The 22,278-nt window shown below is 40.1% G+C and overlaps 1 protein-coding gene across 10 annotated transcripts in view; it reads left to right on the top strand.

The window, feature by feature from the left end:
- RGS6 (regulator of G protein signaling 6) overlaps window positions 1-22,278 on the top strand; it is a 487,886-nt gene that overhangs the window by 23,659 nt on the left and 441,949 nt on the right. For 9 of the 10 annotated variants that reach the window (XM_036311823.1, XM_036311859.1, XM_036311875.1 and 6 more), the window contains exon 2: window positions 2,994-3,097. In XM_036311823.1, coding sequence (XP_036167716.1) covers window positions 3,014-3,097 — 84 coding nt within the window. In that variant the 5' untranslated portion in view covers window positions 2,994-3,013. Of the gene's footprint in view, window positions 1-2,993; window positions 3,098-22,278 lie in introns of those variants that run through there. The other variant, XM_036311849.1, reaches the window with a different exon arrangement.

A 22,278-nucleotide genomic window follows, 5' to 3' on the forward strand; every position in this document is an offset into this window, starting at 1 on the left:
GCAGGGAGGAGAGTCAGGAAAAGGCAAAGGGAAGACTGACATGGTTATTTCTAGGTCATTTCCAACCTTACTGTTATAACACAGTTTTCTAGGTGGAAGATAATATACTCATTAAAGTGAAAGTGTTCATTTTAAAATAAAGCAGTAGGAGCCCCAAATGGCTCTGTTACTTAGACAAATGAGCATACATAAATGGACTCAGATTTTGTTTTTCATGCTCAGTCATGTTCTGTATTAAGGCAAATAAGTAGTTATTTATAAATAATAAACAGTGTGTTGTTCACTTAACTTTTAAAGCTACTGATTAGAATAATAATCAGTGTTTCCATGTAGTACTATATTCATAGAAATACTGATATTGCAGTGGATAGAGATTTTAGAATGATGCTCTTTATCTCTTCATGTAATCTAGCTTTTAAAATGCATCCTAATTCATAAATGATGAAGAAAGCAATTAACATTATTCAAATGGGATATCTTGGGTAATTAAATTCTTAGCATAAATTACAAATTCCTGTCTCTTCCCCATTTTTTGCCCAAGTTTATTTTTATTGAATGACCTTTGGTACCAACTTATCTACACTAAAAAAAGAGAAACATGCAAATTGGTGTCACTCTGCTGCGCCCATCAGCCAATCAGGATGAGTATACAAATTAACCCAACAAAGATGGCGGTTAATTTGCATGTGCAGGCGAGGAGCGAAGACTGAAGACTGAAGAGGCTTGCCTTCTCCACTGCAGCCAGAGTGAAGGCCTGGGTCCCGGGTGCTGGAGGGAAACCGGTGCTGGCAGCCAGGGGAAGGAAGGCCTATTGCATGAATCTCTTTGTGCAATGGGCCTCTAGTTTTATAATAAAATGTTTCCTGAGGTGTTTTTTCTTTTAAATTGTAATGGCCTTTTCTGTCGAGCATGCTATTTATAAAAGTTTCTTTGATGAAAAGCTTATGAATTTTGTGCAAATAACCCAGGCAGGCTCTTAGATCAGAGATAACATTTGTATAGGACTTTTTTGGCTTTATGGGATACTTTTACACTCATTTATTTGACCCTTACCTGTGAGTAGTCAGTGGAAGTCACATTTTACTGATCAGAGCAATGTAGAGGAAGGTGCCTTGTCATGGTTCTAGCTACACAGTAGATGTTAAACATGTACATTTTAAAAGAAAATTAACAGCCCTAGCTGGTTTGGCTCAGTAGATAGAGTGTTGACTTGTGGACTGAAGGGTCCCAGGTTCGATTCCAGCCAGGGGCACCTGCCTGGTTGCAGGCTCGATCCCCAGTGTGTGGCAGCCAATCCATGATTCTCTCTCATCATTGATATTTCTATCTCTCTCTCTCTCTCCCTTCCTCTCTGAACTCAATAAAAATATATATAAAAAAAGAAAATTAACAAAGGAACCCAATACCCAACAGGTTATTTGATTTGCTCAAGGTCACCCAGCAAATACAACTTTATGCCAAGAACTGAACTTGCTTCTTTACTCAAAAAGTCCCTATGTTGTCCTTGTCTCACTGCTATCTTCTCAGATGTTTTAAAAGGTCAAATTAAAAACATTCATTTTTCTTAATTGAGGTGAAATTCACAAATGCATGAGTTCTTATTTTAAATTGTAATAGTCTCTCTTCTGTCATCACTGTCTTTTTCACAGCCCATTTCCTGTATTCATAACAGTGCTCATAAAATTAACCATTTTAAAGCATACATTTCAGAGGCACTTAGTATATTCACAGTTTTCTGCAGCCATCAGCTCTATCTAGTTGAAAACTGTTTTGATCATCTCCAAAGGAGACCCCACTTCCGTTAAGCAGTCACCCCAATCTCTCCTCTCTACAGCTGCTGGTATCTACCAATCTGCTTTCTGTTTCTATAGATTTCTCTATTATATATACTTTGAGTCAATGGAATCCTACAATATGTCATTGTCTTAGTCCGTTCAGGCTGCTGTAATAGAATGCCATTGACTGGATAGCTGGTAAACAACAGAAATTTATTTCTCACAGCTCTAGAGACTGGAAAGTCCAAGATCAAAACTTGGGCAGATTTGGTGTCTTATGAGGACCTGTTTCCTGGTTCATAAAAGAGCTCTGGAACCTCTTTTACCAGGGCACTCATCACTTTCCAAAGGTTCTACCTCCTAATACTATTACATTGGGGATTAGGATTTCAGCATGTGAATTTTGAGGGAACACAAACATTCAGTCAGTTGCAGTGACCTTTTGTATCTAGCTCCTTTCATTTAGCATGATGCTTTCAAGATTAATCTGTGTTGTAGCATGTGTCAGTGCTTTATTACTTTTTATGTCTGAATTCTGTTCCATTGTAGAGATACGCCATATTTCACTTATCCATTCACCAGTTGATGGACATTGAGTTATTTCCGTATTTTGGCAATAGTGCTGCTATGAGCATTCATGTTTGAGTGTTTGCTTGAATACCTGTTTTCAGTTCTTAGCAGTGGAATTGTCAGGTTATATGCAATTCTATGTTTAATTTTTGAGGAACCACCAAATGTTTTCCATTTCCTATCAATAATGTACAAGGGTACCAATTTACCCACGTCCCTTTCAATGCTTGTTATTTGAGGGTTTGTTTTTATTATTGTAACCGTCCTAGTGGGTATGAAGCAGTATCTCCTTGTGGGTTTGATTTGCATTTCCCTGATAAAATATTCATATTTTAATGCATAGAATTAATCATAGAATTAACTTTGGTAAAAAAAATCAACATCAAAATGAGTGGTTTCATTCATCTTCAGGAGATGGCATATGATTACCCCTGAGGTGCACAGTTCTGGGCTGAAAAATAAAGAATATATTGCTTTGGAACTAGAAGGATGTATGTGGACAATAAGTCAACAATCATGTAATTTCTTACATCATGTTTTGTCTTCATGCCACCTGCCCAAAGATCCATAGTTATTTGCATTGCAAAGCTCTCTTTATATACTAGTAATTCTTGCATGTCTTAATGACCTGTTAATTTATTTTTGCAGCGTGAGTGAAGACATCCAGGATGGCTCAGGGATCCGGGGAGCAAAGAGCAGTGGCAACTGCTGACCCAGAGGACAGTTCTCCAAATATGATAGTCTACCGCAAAGTAAGGCATCTGGTTAAATGCTGTGATGCTGGCTGTGTTGTGTATGTGTTTGTGTTCTGTGTGGGGTTGACCGATGTTTGACAGCTCAACAAATGTTTTCTACCTGGACTGCCTCGACTGATAAAAGAATATCATTCGCTTCTCATATCTGATTCTCCAATTCTAAAATTCAAGGCAGTTAGATTTTGTCATACTTGGGAAAATATTATGTGATTTTGTTTTCTTTAAACTCAAAGATCACCTATGTAATACAGATGGAGACATATTCTCCTTTGGTGTAAAAGCCTTACTGTAACATCGATTACATGAATGTTCTTCGGACCGATAGTATGTATAAGAACTGGTGTAGGTGCTATGGGAAACACTGAGGTACGTATAAGATGTTTACAGTTGGTGAGAGATATACAAGTAACTGTAATAGAGTCTATGCATTCATTTCCAAAAGAGAAGTGTAGGTGTATTGTTATATAATTGCAGAGGAGGGGAGATTACTCCAGCCTCAGAGGTCAGGGATGGGATGTGAAGAAATGGTCTTTGAACTCAATTTTAAAGGATGGGTAAGAGTGCTTATTTGGCAAGAAGGTCATTCCAGATGGTGAGATGTGCTCTGCAAAGGCAAAGAGCTGGAGAAAGGGAACAGCTGCCAGAATCAGTTTGGGCATAGGATGAATTACTAGACGTAAACCGAGGTATGATTTGGGGAAGACAGGCTGGATGGAGCCAGATTTTTAGCATGTGGAATCATAGGCAGTTTAATCATGGGAAACTTGTGTGCTGGGAGTTGTAAATCAGCATCTGTTGGGGATTATGAATCTTGCCCCCATGAGGCAAATGCATTGTTATCAGGGGAGATTGCAGGCTCCGGAGGGTTGTTTCTGTGTCTGTGAGACAGGTAAGGAGGACGCTAATCTAGCAGGGGACATGCCCTTCAGAGCTGAGCAGGACTGAGCAGAGGCTTTAAAGAGTCAGAATTAAAAATGACTTGGAAACGAAATGAATATGGAGTTAGGAGGTGAATAGAGAATCAGAGATGACTGGGGTTTTTGACCTTGGGTTATAGAAAGACATTGATGTTATTAATTCAGATAGAGACATTTGGAAGGGTACATTTTGAAGGAAGGAATGATAGCACATAACTTATTTGTGTGCATACTGAATTTAAGGAAATAACTGCTTATATACCTTTTTAATGTGTGTTTGTGACAATTTAACCTAACTATATTACATTTTAAGACAAAGGAGCTAATGTTCATTCATTTCACTAAATATTTGACTTGTCTGCTGGTTTCTGTGTATTCTATAAGACTCTGTGTTCGATCTCTGGTCATCATATGGGCAGTGTTGAACTAGATATTTCTGGATGATCAGTATGGTGAATTTCTCTCTTTTCTGAGTAAAAAATAGAACTCTCAAACTGTTCCTGCTTCCAGTCTCAAGTTCCTTAATTCTTTGCTTTGCAAGAGGCTGCTTTGATGACCTGTTTCTAAGAGAGATGCTTATTAAGTTGTGTTAAAAAAAATAGTTTAACCGGGCTAGCCAATTAGCCATATTAATAATGGAAATACTTTTATTCATCATTACCTTCTTAACCGTCCCAAACAGAGAGACCCTATGCCAGGCTTGCAGGAACATGGGGTTTGGAGTCAGACCTGGATTAAGGTTGCAACTTCGCCACTTCTTATAGGTGTGACCTTGAGTCACTTTTGTAATTTCTGTGAACTTCAGTTTCTTCATTTATACAAAGAAGAAAGATAACTTGGGAAGAAGGATAGTACCTAGTGGGGTTATTGTGAAGATTCATTTAAATAGTAAATAAGACGTCTGACATCCTGCTTGGCCTGGAGGTGGTCCATAACGAATGCTTCTTTTTCTTTTAGCTTTAGGTCTTTTTAAAGAGAGTAACACTGGAGAGGAAATAATTTATAAAATGTTGATGCTGTTAGTAAATTGACTAATGTACGTTCATGCAGTGAGTTGCTTTTTTAAGACACAAGAAAACATTACAAATATATTCAGTTTATTTAAGAGATTGCTAATCAATGGATTATTAAAGGTTAATAGGAAATGTAAAGGTCATGCCATTCAAACACCTTTCTCCTGGAATGTTTGCTGTTACTTGGAAGTGAAAACTTTCTACAAGTTTGTGGGAACTTAGTTTTTACTTTGTATGCAGTAGTAGGGGACTTTTTTTTGTTGTTGTTTTGTTTAATTTAGAAACAAAATTGTTAATTGCTGTAGTTCTTTAAAGAAATGACCACTAGTCATTAGTTTTCTATCTTGGAAATATACCTTGCTTCCTCATGACACACTCGTGGGTGAAAAGTATGTATGTGTTCATGTTATTTGATATATTAGTTAATTGCTTTAAAAGGGGTATTGGATCTGTTCAATCTGTTAGAAAGAAGATACACTTATTGCCAGTGTGGGTCCAGGATCTGGAATCATTTAAATCTAGTTAAGTTAAGCCATGGTTGTGTTGGAAACATGGGCTGTTCATCTAGTTCTCTACTCTCAGTGCTGTAGACTGTTGGCTATGGCCAACACTTACCTACTGCAGGACGCTCACTTCAAGGTGTAGCAAAAGACTGACCCCTGAAACCAAGGTCAATTCAAACATTTCCTATGGACGTCCTCTGTATAATAACTTATTCACGGTGGTAGCTATAAAACCAGACCTTTACGTAAAGGTCTACAACAAAAATTACATTTCAAAAACTGTGCAAACAGTGCTTTCATGTTGTTTTCTTTCCCTTGTTTGTTGTCTCTTCTTCTTGTCAGACATTTCCAGTGTGAAATTTTTGCTTGGATTGTGTTGTGTTGATTCAGATGCTGACATTTAAAAAGCCAAGTCTGGAGAAGTGGAGCTTTTGGGTAAACTTCCGAGTAATAAGCAGGATGATTATGGCCATAATGTTGTTGTGACTTTTAAATGCCATTTGGGATGGTGGCCTTCTGACACATGAGTAATGATGGGTGGGTTCCTTAAGCTCACACATTTCAGAATACTCTTCCTTTTCTTTTCATGTTTTCTAGGTCATTAACCATAAGAAGTTGTACTTTTCCAAGGCATGATTTATATATTGACTTAAACAGACTTTCTAATTTAGTTTTTCATCCTTCGTATTCACATTTTGGATTAAAGGTGTGAATGAAAAATGTATTGGTGCCATTAAAAATCTATTTTAAAGAAAAGCTTAATTATTCATTAAGCCGCCTGGACCTGTTAACCTTTTTTATATTCCTGAGCCCAAAAGATCCTGGGTCATTGAATTGCCCAATGCAGTGATGATATTTGAACCTATATTAGATCATTTATACAAATTATAAAAATGTGGATCCTTAAAGGACCCTCTCCCACGCCCCAAGATAGGTCTGAGTTAGGTCCTAGGAATCTGAGTTTTAAAATGTTGGAGCTACCTCAAAAAATTAAAAAATGGAACTGCCTTATGACTCAGCAATTCCCTTCTGGGAATATATCTGAAGAAACTAAAAACACTAATTCAAAAGAGTATATGCACCCCTGTGTTCATTGCAGAGTTATTTACAATAGCGAAAATTTGAAAACAGCCCAAGTGCCCCTCAGTAGGTGAGTGGATAAAAAAGATGTGGTACATTTACACTATGTTGTAAAAAACAAAGATCTCTTACCCTTTGAGACAGCATCGAGGGACCTGGAGAGTATCATACTAAGCAAAATAAGCCAGTCAGAGAAAGACGAATATCACATGATCTCACTTACATGTGAAATCTAATGAATAAAATAAACTGATGAGTAAAATAGATCCAGAGACATAGAAGCATGGAACAGACTGACAAATCTCAGAGGGAAAGAGGGGTGTGGGAAGAGATTAACCGAAGAATTTATGTAATGCATATATGCATAACCCATGGACAAAGACAATAGTGTGGTGAAGGCTTGGGGGTGGGGTGGGGTGGACAGGTGCAGGGTAGAGGGTGTTAATGGGGGGAAAAGGGTGACATCTGTAATACTTTCAACAATAGAAATAAATGTAAAAATAATAAAAAAATTCTTTAAAAAGGAAGAAAAAATTTTAGTTGTAATAATTTAACATTCAATAGTTAAAGTATCTTCTTGGTGCTGTCATGTTTGGTTTACTAATAACATTTAAGATATTCGTTCAGTTATCCTTCTGCAGTACCGATTGTATGGTAGAGAGTAGCAGCAACGTTCAACTAGCAGCACTGGATATTGTCAGTAATATATCGTGTCACAAATGACTTAGGAGGGAGGTTTAGAGGAAGAAGAAAAAGCCAGTGTTCTTGTGTATCAAAGGGGTTGTTAAATAGCATGCCACTGCTAGCTTCTGGTTATTAACTCCTTGTCTTCTAGAATCTGGGTCTCACCTTAGTGTTGCTCTGACATCCCAAGGTCACTTCCCCTAATGATCTAGGACCCTTGAAGTCCAGGACAGAGACTGGGTTAGGCATAATTCCAGAAAGTATATGTGGCACTATTTTAGTTACAGAGGCAGCAGTATGCACCCTAGCCTGGAAGAGGCAGGGGTGGGGAGAAAGCAGAGAATGGGGCATTATTCTGGAATTCATAGAAGGCACTTATAGAGGCCAGCACAAGCGAGTCAGGGAACCTGCAGACCCAGGCAGGATGAAAATGAGAAACTCATTAGCAAATCTATATTGAGTGTCATTTGTCAGTCAGACACTGTTAGATGCTAGGAATGCAAGATGGGTGCTATTCTCTGAATGAACCCATGGGCCAGTGGGGCAGAGATGGGTACTTCGACAGTTGCAGTACTTGTAAAGACCAGAATTGTAAAGGTCTGGGAGGAGATAGAAGGGTGATGAGGAGGTCCATACCAGGAGAGAGAATGGTGATGTCATGGAAGACATCCAGAGGGTTTGACACCTGCTTTAATTCTTGAAATATGATTAGAATTAACCTGGCAGGCAAGGGAAGAAGAACTGAAGGAGGCAGGAGGACCAGCACAGGTAGAGGGACAGAGCTGTGATGTGGTATGCTGAGTTCTAGAAGCTTCAAGTGGCTGTTTTTATGGAACTGGGTTTCTGTGATGAAGGGATGAGAAATAGCTCTGGATGGGCAGCTTAGGGTCAGATCATGAAAACCTTGTACATCAGGCAAAGAGCGTGGATGTTGTACAGATATCTCCCCTCCGTGCCTCCACACCTGTGCTCAGTCCCTCTATGCGCTGTTTGCATGTGGACATGTACCGGGCTTCTGCGACCTCTGACTTTCAGTTGAATTTGGCCAGTAGAATCCTGGGGAGAGATAGGAAGGAGAAAAGGCAAAGTTGGGGTATTTCTCCCCCTGGCTCCCTCTCCACAAAGTCTTGCACTAGCTGTGTCCCTTGACTGAAGGTTATTGCCCTTCTCAAGGTAGAATGCTCTCCTCTTCTGGGTCCCGATACCCCTTTTCTCTACTTGTCCTCGTGGTCCTTGGGGTGGCTCCAGTTTGTATTAGTAATCCATCTATCGGCAAACAATTTACCCCCCCAAACTCAACGGCTTGCATACATTTATATGTCCTGGTTTCTGTGGGGGCAGTAATCCTAGTGCACATTAGGTGGGCCCTCTGGTTCAAGGTCTCTCACAAGGCCACAGTCAAGATGTGGGCTGAGATTGCAGATTCATCTGAATCCTCAGTTGGGGAAAAGGTCCAATTCCAAGCTCCCTCATGTGGTTACTGGATGGATTCAGTTCCTCGAGTGCTGTTGGAAGGATCACCTCGGCTTCTCACTGGCTGTTGGCCAAAGCCTCCTCGCAATTCCTTGCCACATGTGCCTCTCCCTAGGGCAGCTCATGCGTGGCAGCTTGTCTCATCAGAATGAGCCAGAGAGAGGAGGCAGAGGGGGTGGGGATTGGTAGTGGGAGTCTCACTATTTCATAACCTAATATTAGACATAGCGTCTCATCCCTTTGTTAGGAGCAAGTCACTAGGTCCATCCCCAGGGGAGGGGTTTATCTAAGGGCCTGAGGAAAGGAGGTAGAGCTCTCTGTGGGCCACTTTAGAAGCCGTATACCACACAGTTCTACTTCCTCAGGTCAGAGCCTTCTGAGCGCTCTCCTATGGCTCCACTATACCATTTAGATTGAAGAACCTTTATATTTGGTCCTTATTGAAATAAACCTTCCTTGAATTGTCCTATATTATGTGTGCCATCTTTTTACTGATAAGGCTGTGACTCATATAGGTATTGTTCCAGAAGCAAGGAGAAACCATTGAGACCCTGTTTTTCTTCATAAGGAAATTTTCCAGGAAAGGATTTGAAGCAGGAGATGGAGAATGGGAATGTGGAGGGACGGCGTAAGGGAAATGGTAGGATTGTAGGCAGAAGGATAGTTAAGCAATTTTCCAGGAATCCAGGTGAGGAAAAAAATGACGTCCAAACCAGAGGCAGTGGTTATGGAGGAGTGATGTGTTTGAGAGATGGTTGGAAGGTAGGATCAGTAGGACTTGGTCACTGATAAGATGTAGGGAGGATCTGAAGGTAACGAGAAGGAACGAAGAAGGGTCTTTTTACTAGGTTACACCTGGGAGCTGTTAAAGGTCTCTTGGGACCACCGAAATTTTGAACCAAACACTAACTATAGAACTGGGTGGCCTGCCCCTCTCCTCCTTGTATGTAGGTAAATCAAGGTTTTCATGGGAAAACTGTGTAATTGGGCCAGTATATCTGGGTATTTATTGGGGCTGTGCCATTGGTTCACTTTTGGCCGTGCACAGGTTGTTTCTCCATTTAGTCCAATTCTGTCATTTGCAAAGTGAGAGGTTAGCTAGGCTGGGTAATCCCATAAATATTTCAGTTCTAACATTCTAGGTCTTCCATTACCTAAAATAAAGGAATGAACATTTTATTATCTGTTTATTCTTTCACAGCCCCCTTTGCTTATTTTCTGCCTTTATAATTTTCTTTAAATAATTAACCCAAGCAAAACTTTCAAAATAGGTAACTCAGTATGTTGAAAACAAGTGCTTTTTTGGTCTTGAACATTTAGGATTTTCTTTCATTCTTTTCTTTTTTTAAACATTAAATAAAATTCTCAAGGTTGAACTTTAGAGAGTGTTCTGAGTAACGAATTTAATTATTCAATCTGCATTTTCAGATTCCTTTCATTAATTATTTTGAAGGGTTTTTTTGTTGCCGTAGGAAAAAACTGTTTTGTTTTCCTTTTCCCCGAGGATTAGGCTTGCCAAGGGGAAAGTTCCCCATTCTATGATCTTGGTTGGCAGGAGACAAGAGAACAGGCAAGTTCTAGACCAGTGGTATCAGTGTACACAGACGATAAAGATGCTATTTTTAGTGTGGGGAATATACCATCGTGTGGTTTTATGATGTGTTAACATGAGTATAACTTTCTAATTTAAAAAAGCCTTTGCTGTGCTTCAGGCTTTCTTTCTTTCTTTTTTTTTTTCTCCTCATTTCATTTCGGAGTCTAAGATTTTGCATTTTGGCAGACAGTTTATTAGTCTAACTATTGACACTCCTGTGTACTTACACTATGGAGAACATGAATGGCTGCAGAATCCAATTTCCCATTCTCAGTAGTTTGAACAAGAAAAATGAAAAGCTAATAGATAGCAGTGACTGGAAAATGAACATGTTAAAATCATTGCGGGGGGACGGATAGGAGCATTATATTTTAAAAATCTGTTAGTTTGCCAATAAAAACTGGAAATGGACAAATTTTTTTGGTCAGCATTTCCACTTCTAAAAAGTTGTTACAGTAAGGGAATGAAAAAGTACACAGACAGAAATCTATATATATAAAAAACCAGCGACCAGAACACCAGAACGATCAGAATGACCGGTTGCTATGACACACACTGTGGTCTGGCCAACCAGCCTGATTGAGGGCAGGGCTGGCTGGCCAACCACCCGTGGCCCCTCCTTCCGGCCAGCCCTGCCCCCGATCGCCTCTTTCACCCCCATCAGGGACAGGGCCCGCTAGCCAAGAGCCCATGGCCCCGCCCCTGGCCGACTCTGCTCCCGATCAGCCCCTCCATCCCCATTGGGGGCCAGGGCTGGCCGGCCAACCACCCTCGGCCCCTCCCCCAAGCCAGCCCCACACAATCAGCCCCCATTGGGGTGGCCGGCCGGATCCCACCCGTGCACGAATTTGTGCACCGGCCTCTAGTATAGATATGAATATTCATGCATGCCAAAAGAATATTCATGCCTCTGTGGTTAATAATATCCAAAGATGGAAATAAATAAAATATCTAATGGAAGGAAGTTAGTTAAATAATTATAGTGGGATAGGAGTCATATTTGGGATGATCCCACAGTCAGCTTACTGGATTTTTGTTTGGTAGACCTGTCTTGAAAAGAAGAAGATTACTGACATCTTAACATATATCAGATTGAATATTCCTTATTTTTTAAAACCTACAAGACTTTACCAGTTTCGTTTTACAGAATTTTTTATTTGCTAAATATAATGGTTATTCATATTTCCTAAAATTATGGTTTCGTTGCTCTTTATTATTTTCTGCATCTCTGTGCTTACCTCTGGGATCATTTTTATTTTGTCTGAAGAACTAACTACCTTTAGTATTTTCTTTAGTGCAGTTCTACTGGAGGTAAATTCTCTCAGTTTATGTTTGTCTAAAAATGTCTGTTTCATATTAAGTTTTTGAAGGGTGCTTTTTTTCTAGATATCGAATTCTGATTGTCAGTTATTTCCTTCACATGCTTTGGTGATAACTTTCATTGTCTCTTGGCTTCTACTGTTTTTATTAGGAAGTTAGCTGTCAGTTTCATTGTTATTTTTAAAATGTAATCTCTTTTTACATTTGAGTGCTCTTAAGATTTCTTTCTTTTCTAGCAGTTTTACTATAAGGTATTATTTTATTATTTATTTTCCTTAGAATTAATAGCAATTTTTAAAATTTGATTGATGCTTAGAAAATTCTCAGCCATTTACTTCTCAAATATTGTTAATGCCTAGTTTTCTTTTTTAACTCTTCTTGGGGTTCTGTTCATACGTTATGACTTGTTCTCTGTGCTTCATGTTTCTTATGCTCTTTTATGTATATTTTTATTTCTTTCTGTGTCAATATGGATATTTTCTATTAACTTATCCTCAAGTTCATTAGTTCTTTCCTTAACTGTATTTAATCTATGGTCAAACCCATTTCATTGATTTATAACTTTAAATATTGCTTTTCTAAGTTCTAAAATTTGTATTTAATTCCTTTTCAGAGTTTCTGGTTTCGTGCTAAAATGATCTATTTTGTCACTTAACTCCTTAAACATATTAATCATAATTATTTCAAAATCTATATTTGATACTTCAAAATCTTTATCACTTTTTCTAGCTTTTTTAAAAATTAAGTTCTGGACACTGTTTATACAACTAACATTGGGAAAATAATTTAAGGCTCTGGGAGAATGTTATCTTACTCCAGAGAGCATTTGGTTTTGTTTCCTTTTCCTTTTCTGTCAGTCAGTTATGCTAGGGGCTGATCCCCTTAATCTAAACAGGCACAGATGTTATATGTAGCTTGGTTTCAGTTCTTGTTGGGACTGGTATATTTCTAGATCACCTTTCCTCTTGGGAGGGAGCTCTTCTGGTCCCAACCAATACCCTGGATGTTCACTTTAAGTCCTTATTTTTGTCCCTTAAGCTCCACGAGATTGCAAAAAGAACGGATCACCTTCTCAGTCAGGCCTTTTGCTAAAGATTTTGGCAAAGCTCTTTAAGAGGAAAAACAGCGGGAGTTGCTAGCCTCACCTTCTTAGCTGTCTTTTTCTTTCAGATCTTGGCATCAAAATTCTTACTCTCTTAGTAGCTCTCTAATGTCTTCTAACATTTTTAACATTTTTTTTAACCTTTCTAGTTACTCTCAACAGGAGGGTAATTCTGAAACATGTAGTTAGCCGTTGCTACAAGTAGAAAATCGGAACACTGGCTTTGAAGGAAGATGGATCTGTCTCTTCAGCCTCCCTTTGCTCTTAAATTGTTTTAGAAAAAACATTTCCTGAGTTTTTTGTTGGTCTGGGTGTTGGTGTTGGTAGAGATGCAGAAAATGGAGAGAAACTTTCAGTATATTTAGGAAGTGGATCGGCATGGATTAGGACTTCAACATATTTTTGAGGGAATACAGTTTAACCCACAACAATATCTAATTTGTCTCTGCCTGAAGCTTAGTGCTCCTTGGCAAAACCTAAATCAACAAGTAGGTGTATTTTTTGAGCCCTTGCTTCTGGCAGGGCACTGCACTTTATTCCCTACACACTGTTGTATGGGGGGTAAAAAGTAGTGTAGCACACCATCACTGTCCTAGACTTTACAGCAGGGGTCCTCAAACTATGGCCCGCGGGCCACATGCAAATACAAATATTGTATTTGTTCCCGTTTTGTTTTTTTACTTAAAAGTAAGATATGTGCAGTGTGCATAGGAATTTGTTCATAGTTTTTTTTAAACTATAGTCCGGCCCTCCAACGGTCTGAGGGACAGTGAACTGGCCCCCTGTTTAAAAAGTTTGAGGACCCCTGCTTTACAGTCTAGTTGGAGAGACCAAGAATGATGAAAGATTGAGGAAGAAAATAAGCATTTATTGGATACCAACTGTATACCAGATACTGTGCTGGGTGCTGTACATACACGGAATCATTTAATCATCAGCACAGCTTCTTAGGTAGAAGTAAATAACTGGTATTGGCATTTGAAACTGGGTTTGCTTTATGCTAAAACTTGTGGGTGTTTTTTGTTTTTTTTTTTAAAGAAATTGAATTATGTAAAAAACAAAAACAAAAGAGACCTCAAAGCTATTTGTAATTAATGATGGGAGGGTTGGTGTGGGCAGAGTGGGCTTACAGAGGAGGAAGAAATTTGAAATGCCCTGAATTGTGTCCTTAAGAAAGGGTAACATTTGGCTCAGTAGAAAAGAGCTTAGAAATGATTTTTAGGTGACGGGACTTGTATGACCAAAAGTGTAGTGATAGAAAGCATAAGATAAATAGGAAACAGTATGTTTTCTTACTGAATCTCGGACTTGTACCTGATGTGCTAATAGCCTCATTGTTCATATGGAAACCCTGCAGGGAGAAAACTAAACATTTGTAGTTCTGAAACTCACACGGTAAGATATTGGTACAGCCGAGCTTTCTGCCACCTGATCTTCATTAGTTCCTTTTCTTTAAAAAAGTAATTGTTTTCCATTTTAAAAGCAGTAATTCAATTCTAAAGAATTAAAGCATGAACTATAGAAAAAAAAGTCACATATTCCTACCACACAAAAATGATGACAGTTAACATTTTGGTCTGTTTCCTTCCAGTCTTTTAATTCTTGTCAGTAATATACTGTATATATAAAAATATATAATAGGTAATTAATATGGAATACATATGTTAACCTAGCAGGTAATCACAGTGTATGTACTATTTTATGTTTCCCTATCATATCCTCAGCGTTCATCTGTGCCACAATATGTGTCATCATAATCATAGTTTTAAAGGTTACATCATATTCTAAGTGGGTAATGTATCATCATTTAAGTAGCCAGTCTTTGATTTGTTACTAATAGCAAAAGTCAGAATTCCTAGGTCAAAGGCCTGAACTGTGTCAGAACCCCTGCTGTATATTGTTTTCTAGAAGGTCAACATTGTTTTCTGCATAGTTAGGCGGGGCTTCCCCAGGGGTGGTCAGAATTCAGTGTCATTGAGTTACAGGACGAGAGTGAGGGGTTTTCTAATCCTTAAGGCCGGTGTGCTCTTTCCTCCCTCCCGTGAGTCCAGATCCCCAGCCTAGTGTCTCGCTAGCTTTACGGCATCGCCCTCATCTCGAGAGCCTCAGTGCTGGGGTTTTCAGACATTTCCAACTTGGAATCTCTCTAAGCCATTGGCTATTTTGCTCCCTATTTGTTTTTCTTAAGCGACTAACTAGATCAGAAGGACATTTCATCCTCTTTCCACTCCCCACGGCATTTTTCTTGCCCGCACCACTGCTGCCTGCAGCTTAAAAACCACGGGGTTGCTTCTTATATTTTAAAGCTAAATACAAAAGCACAGTTCTGAGGAGCAGCCAAGTGCTGTAGCCAAGTTTGAGGAATAAAACTTTAAAACAGCTCTTCTGTCACACACTTGAGATGGGAGGCAGGCTTTGCTATAAATAAGTCACATTCCATTTCTATCTCATCCTTTGCAGTCCTCGTGGGTAATGTCTTCTGTAGATGACTATAATATTCTCTAACTGCCCACTCGCCCCTTGCAGTCTTCTATGTGATATCTCATTTTATGGAAATGGTCAGTAGTTCTGGGGTTTAGGGATCCTGCAAGAGAGAGGAGTAGAACTTCCCTTTTATTCTACAGAATTAGGTGTCATGAGCTAGAGTGGCTGACTTGTTCGAAACCACACTTTCTCTGTAACATGTTTAGTAGCTGCCTGTATGAGTTTCCTATGGCCGAGGTAACAAATGACCACAAAATTAGTGGCTTAAAACAAACAAAATGATTCTCTTACAGTTCTGGAGGTCAGAAGTCTACAGTGATTTGGCAAGGCTATCTTTCTTCTGGAGGCTCTGGGGGAGAAACCATTTCCCATTTTTTGCTGCTAGGGGCTCCCCATATTCCTGAACACATGACCCTATGTCACTCTTGACCTCTGCCTCGGTCATCACATGTCCTGTTCCGACTCTGACCCTCCTGCCTCCTCATAGGAACCTGTGATGACAAGGAACCTGCCTAGGTGATCTAGGATGAAGCTTCCCATCTCAACATCCTCAGTTTAATCACACTGGCAAGATCCCTTTGCCACGGAAGGCAGCATATTCACAGGTTTTGGGGATTAGGATATGGGCCTCTTTGTGGGGGGAGCGGTGGAATTATTCTGTCTACCACCACATCTATCTTAGAAAAGGGAAGGAAAAATAATTTTGGAATTTTATCTTCTTTTCTTTTCTTTTTCTTTTTTTTTTTTGGTATAGCAAAGGTGGAAATGTATTAAAGAACAAGTACAGACTGCCACATAGGGAGGGGGAAAAGGGTCCCCTGGAATTTTATCTTTTTTTTCATAGCGAGGGAGGGACTGTGCCAAAGGATTGGTTTTCCTTTCAGTGTTTGAGATGTAGATGCGTGGCAACCTCAGTTAAGTCTGGGACATCCGTTTGTATGGGCTGAGGTCTATTTGAGGGCAGAAGAGAGGAGCCTTTCAGAGACGGGCAGTGAGGGATGGGGGTGATGTCTTAGGGAAAGCCCTTCCTTCCTTTCTTGCTGAGTTGCCCATATTAGGCCCTGCTTGGGGTACTAGCAGGCCCTTATCATTGAGGGGAAATGACCAAGCAGGTACATCCCAAATAGATGAAGGAAAGTCTCCGTTATTTTAGCCCCATACAGTGTGGCTTCCTTATAGGACTGTACTATCTTCAGTTATGTTCTATTTTAGAATATTTAACAATTATGGTACTGAGCAGTATAATTAACCATCATGTTCCTCATGGCTGGCCAGCCAGTACTACAGACTATGACCTTACTTTTTTATTAAAAAAGTAATTAATAGAAATGCTGGCAAAATGCACTCTCCGAAGCCTGAGAGGAATGAGAGTCTGCTTGTTGATTCTCCTGAGGCCTCTGTTTCCACCATTTTTTATGTGACAGTGAGGAGAGGTGACATGTAATGGCCCCCTCCCCCCCAAAAGGTGCAGAAGGGATAGTGCTGGCAGTAGAACTGCCAAGGAGGAGCATGCCCCTGGGTGCTAAAGTGATGCCAGGCAGTTTAATCCCTCCAAGGATCAAGTCAAGGAAACGGATGACAAAGGCCACCTGTCCCTGAGGGGATGGAGTGAGCTTTTCCTTCGTGGAAGGAGTGACTAGCATCCTATACTTCACTGTCTTTCAGGAAGGAGAGGCCAGGAGTTGGAAATGCAATCCTCTGTCTTCTGTGGCTGATGACATGTGCTCAGCAAACTACTTACCCTTGTGCTTAACCTTCCCCATGCCAGGTTTTGTAGTACACCCAAGCTAAGGATAGATTTTTACATTTTGAAATGGTTGGGGAAAAAGAGAAGCAATATCCTGCCACACGTGAAAAGAATGCAAATTTCAGTGTCCGTAAATCCACTTTTATGGAAACACAGCCATGCCATTTGTTTACCAGTTGTCTATGGCTGTCACAGAGATTGACCATATGAGCAGCAAAACCTAAACTATGAACTGGCCCCATATAGAGGTGTTTCCAGGCTCTGCTTTTGGGAATTTGGAAGAGACTGAGAAAGCATCTGGGAACGTACTTGTTGGGACAATATTTCCATAGGAACCAAGACCCAGTGATTCTGTGTCGTGCTGACTCACATCCAGGAGCCCATGGAGGGTCTGGGTGGAGAGTGGGCATACGAGGTAACTCAGCACCAGGGCACATTCACATGCTCTAAGTCATATACAAATCCTGCCACTTACTCCTTGAACAGTATGTTTCCTTTCCTGATGGGTCACAGAGTTTATTCCAGTACATCATTGAAGGTATTTTGGGTTTTGGTTGTTTGTTTTTTAAATAAAAACAGAGCATATTGAGTGCTGGAAGTGTTGAGCTGTGTTCTGAAATATCCCAGTAGATCAGTGCCAGCTACCTACATTTCAGAGGCAGTGTCCAAATGGCTCTCATTTTTCCGGGACCCACTTCATCCAGGCATTGGGCCAGTGCTCTGGCATAGGACTGCCCATGCGGACAGCACCCCTGCAAGATCATTGTTATCCCCACTCCACCCACAGGGAAAGGGACTTACAGTGGGTAAGCCTGGGGTTCCGCTGTAAGTGTGCAGCCACTTCTTCACAAGACCCGGAGAACAGGCCAGCCGCCTGGGGAGCTGCTCGATGCTGGTCTTTGCTCTAGGTTAGAAGGGCTCTCACCTCCTAAGCAAAATGATCTGATCGCTGAGTTCTCGTATTCAGTGACATGTTAACTTCCGTCACTTTGGGCTGTTTCTCTGTCTTGACTGTTGTGAATAATGCTGCAACAAACATGGGAGTGCAGATGTCTCTTTGAGATACTGAGTTCCTTTCCCTGCGGATATATACCCAGAAGGGGGACTGCTGGATCGCATAGTAGTCCTATTTTAATATTTTGAGGAATTTCCACCATGTTTTTCGTAATGTCTATACCAGTGGTTGGCAAACTGCGGCCCCTTGAGTGTGGCTCTTCCACAAAATACCACATGCGGGTGCGCACATACAGTGCGATTGAAACTTCGTGGCCACACTCAAGGGGCCGAAGAGCCACATGTGGCTCGCAAGCCGCAGTTTGCCGACCACTGGTCTATACCAATTTACATTTCCACCAATAGTATACAGGGTTCCCTTTTCTCCACATCCTTACCGACACTTGTTAATTTCTTTTCTTTTTGGTAATAGCCATTCTAACAGGTGTGAGGTCATATCTCATTGTGGTTTGGGTTTGCATTCACAGTAGCTAAGACATGTAAACGATCTGTGTTTGCCAGTGGAGGAATGAATAAAGAGAATTGGTCTGTATCTACCATGCAGTCAGCCAAAAGAAAGGGAGTCCTGCCGTTTGCGATGATGTAGATGAACTTGGAGGAAATTATGCTAAGTGAAATAAGCCTGACTGAGAGAGGCAAATACTGTATGATTTCACTTATATGTGGAATCTGAATAATAAATAAATTAGAACTCATAGAACCAGAGAGTAGGGCAGTAGTTGCTGGGGGGCTGGGGTCGGGGAAGTGGGGAAATGGGGGAGATGTTGGCCAAAAGGTACAAGCTTCTAGTTATAAGTAGAATAAGTTCTGAGGACCTAATGCACAGCATGGCGACTATAATTAATAATATTGTATTGTGTACTTGCAAGCTGCCAAGAGAGTAGATCTTAAGCCTTCTTACCACACACACACACACACACACACACACACACACACAACTACATGAGGTGATGCGTGTGTTAATTAGCTTTGTTGTGACAAATATGTCACAATGTATATGCTTATCAAATGATCAGATTGTATTTAAATGCATACATTTTTATTTGTCATTTATACTTTAATAAATTCAGAAAAATATTAACTTCCATTTAATAGTTCCTTCTATGGGGACAGCAACCTGCAAGATCATTGTTATCCCCACTCCGCCTATGGGGAACGGGGCTTACAGTGGGTAAGCCTGGGTATCAGCTGTAAGTGTGTAGCCACTTCTTCACAGACCATGCCCTCTAACAAAACCTGGATAAAGGCCAGCCTCCTGGGGAGCTGCTTGATCCTGGTCTTTTCCATATCTTTCATCTTATGTGTGTGAAAGTCCTGAGATATTATTTATCTCTATTTTGTAAATAGGGAAAGTGAGGCTCAGAAAGGTTAAGAGACTTGTCTAGGGTCAGCCAGCCTTTAGTGGCAGAGCCAGACCTTCTGATCTAGGGTCTGGCATCCTGTATGCTACTTGCCATCACTTTTCTCTGAGGCAGACCCAGGCCTTCAGCCATAGAGCCATGTTGCTCATACTGGTCTTGGCAGAGGACTGTGAGCAGTGTAGACATTGGGAATTTAAGTTCATCCTAATGGTGGTCACCAACCGACCTCCAAAGGTCAGTCTCACATCCTGGTGGTTTTTGGCATGACGTTAAAGTTGTGACTATGTTGAGTACAGGGTACTGTTGAATCTCTTTTTCTTCCTCACGGACACATCTGTTGCTTGTGTTTCAGCCCCAAACAAACCAAAATGTAAGCAAAAATGGATTCCCATTCCTATTCCTCTTACCACATGGCTCCAAATAAGGGAGGGCATAGTGCATGTGTCCTGCTGAGCAAAAGTCTGAACAATTGCAGGGAAAGGCATTTTCAAAGAAGGCTTGTGTTCTGTGGGACATAGGACTATCTCATTAATCACAAAGGCTGATTATGGTTGCAGTTTTTAAAACAGCGCATCTTGGGAAGATTTTAAATACTGGAGGAGATCACTCTTGACCACCTTTAACAAGCACCCTGTACTGGTTTTGCCTCGATATCTACACATTCCTTCTCAGTCTTAATCACTGGAGTAGCCTCCTCCACCCACCCTATGAGCCCTTGACTCTCTCTTCTTACGCGTGCTGTCCGCGGACAAGCTCCTGCTCTCTCTACACTGATCTGGGGATTTTCCAAATCGCTATCCCTCTCCAAACTCTAAATGCCAACATCCAGCTGCCAAAAGAACATGCCTGAATCCTCCGCATATACTGCAAACTCCACAGGTAAAACACAACCCCTGTGTGCTCTGCTGAGACCGCTCTCTCTGTGGGATTCAGTGGTTGGTGTAATGTAATTCACCCAGTTAGCATCTGAGTAAAAACCCAGACTTGATTCTCCTTGATAAGAATCATCACTCACCCCTCTATGCCATGTAAATATTTTTATCTGTTTGTGTGTTACATTCTGTGTCTGTTTCCCTGTGATATTATAAATGCTTGGCATCAGGTGGGCAATAAATAAATGTTTGGTTGACAGATCTGCTGGTTAAGTATTCCTGACGCATATCCCCATAGCGTTCCCAGACGAGATCTGGTGCCACATGACTTCTTACACTGGGTGGGTTGTGTCACTCATCTCTGGTGCACAGACTGGCAGTGTCTCTTTAAGCTTTACAAACAGATTTATCTTAAGAATTATTGAGCTTGGCTGCTGTCCAAATCATGTAACAATTCTGCTATCACAGTTCCCTCTTGCTTCTTTCTTCCCTCTCCCCCCATTTTTCATATTCCTCTCTGTGAGAGAGAATAAGAAATGAAGAATACAAACCCACATTTCTCTCACCAATTAAAAATATCTTTCCATTTTGTTTTACTATGAAATGAGTTACTTTTCCTTTTCTATGTCACAATTACAATGGTTTCTTTTCTTATTAGTTTCATTTTTTTCTTATTGCAGAAATGACTCATGTTTACTATAAAAAAATCAGAAATTATAAACACAATTAAGGAAATAAATGTATACCCCACTCAGAGAGCTATAGTTAACTATTAAAGTGCCTACCTTCCATACTTCTTTTGATACACACATTTTAACACAAATGGAGACGTATATCTCCTTGTTTACTGTTGGGATACTGCTTTTCACTTAATAAACGGAGCGCATTTTCCCGTAATAGTAGATATTCCTGTAGATCAGTGGTTGGCAAACATTTTTTGTAAAGGGCCAGGTAGTGAGTAACTTAGACTTTGTGGGACATACTGTTTCTGTTTGAACTACTTAACTCATCTGTTGTAGTGAAAAAACAGCCCAGGTAGTATGTAGATGATTGAGCATGACTACGTTCCAATAAAACTTTATTTATAAAAAACAAGCAGAGCCAAATTTGGCTCATGGACTGGGCTGTAGTTTGCCTAGAACACCATTTTAAATAGCTAAATAGTATTCTACTTTATCAATGCGGGATGATTTACTGAACCAATCAGTTAATAGCTAATGTTGTTTGAGGACCTAGGCCAGTGATGGCGAACCTATGACACGCGTGTCAGAGGTGACACCAACTCATTTTTTTGGTTGTTTTTTCTTTGTTAAATGGCATTTAAATATATAAAAGAAATATGAAAAATATAAATCTTTGTTTTACTATGGTTGTAAATATAAAAAAATTTCTATATGTGACACGGCACCAGAGTTAAGTTAGGGTTTTTCAAAATGCTGACACACCGAGCTCAGAAGGTTCACCATCACTGCCCTAGGCTGAGCTGGGCACATTGCTGGGTTTGCTCTATTTGCTTTTCCTGCCCACAAGCCTGTGATGTGTCAATGCCATTCTTTCTATTTAACAGATGAAGAAACTCAAAAACAGGTAGAAATTTGCCTAAGGTTAGATGGCTAGTAAGTAGAAAAGACAATATTTAAATGTTTGATATTTTTAGAGGCCAATACTTAACTACTCATATTTTTATACACATTGGTGGTTATTTCCTAAGGATAAATTCCTAGAATTAGAATAACAAGTGCACTTTAAGCCTTTGATCTGTGTTGCCAGGTTGATATGCTTGCCTGTCATGTATCTCAGGTGGTACATACCAGAGCTGTGTTCCTCACACCCTTGCATATATCAGGAACTCTTTTAAACCTTTGTGATAATACCTAATTTTTTTAAATCACATTACAAATTATAAATGCAGATGAACACCTACCGTGTGTATAATTCTCATCTGTGTTTCTTCTTAGGTGAATTTCTCATTCATATCTTTTCCCCATTGTTCAATAAGAACACTTATCTTTTC

The sequence above is a fragment of the Myotis myotis genome, unplaced genomic scaffold, assembly GCF_014108235.1.
Source record: "Myotis myotis isolate mMyoMyo1 unplaced genomic scaffold, mMyoMyo1.p scaffold_m19_p_1, whole genome shotgun sequence".
Taxonomy (NCBI): Eukaryota; Metazoa; Chordata; class Mammalia; order Chiroptera; family Vespertilionidae; genus Myotis; species Myotis myotis.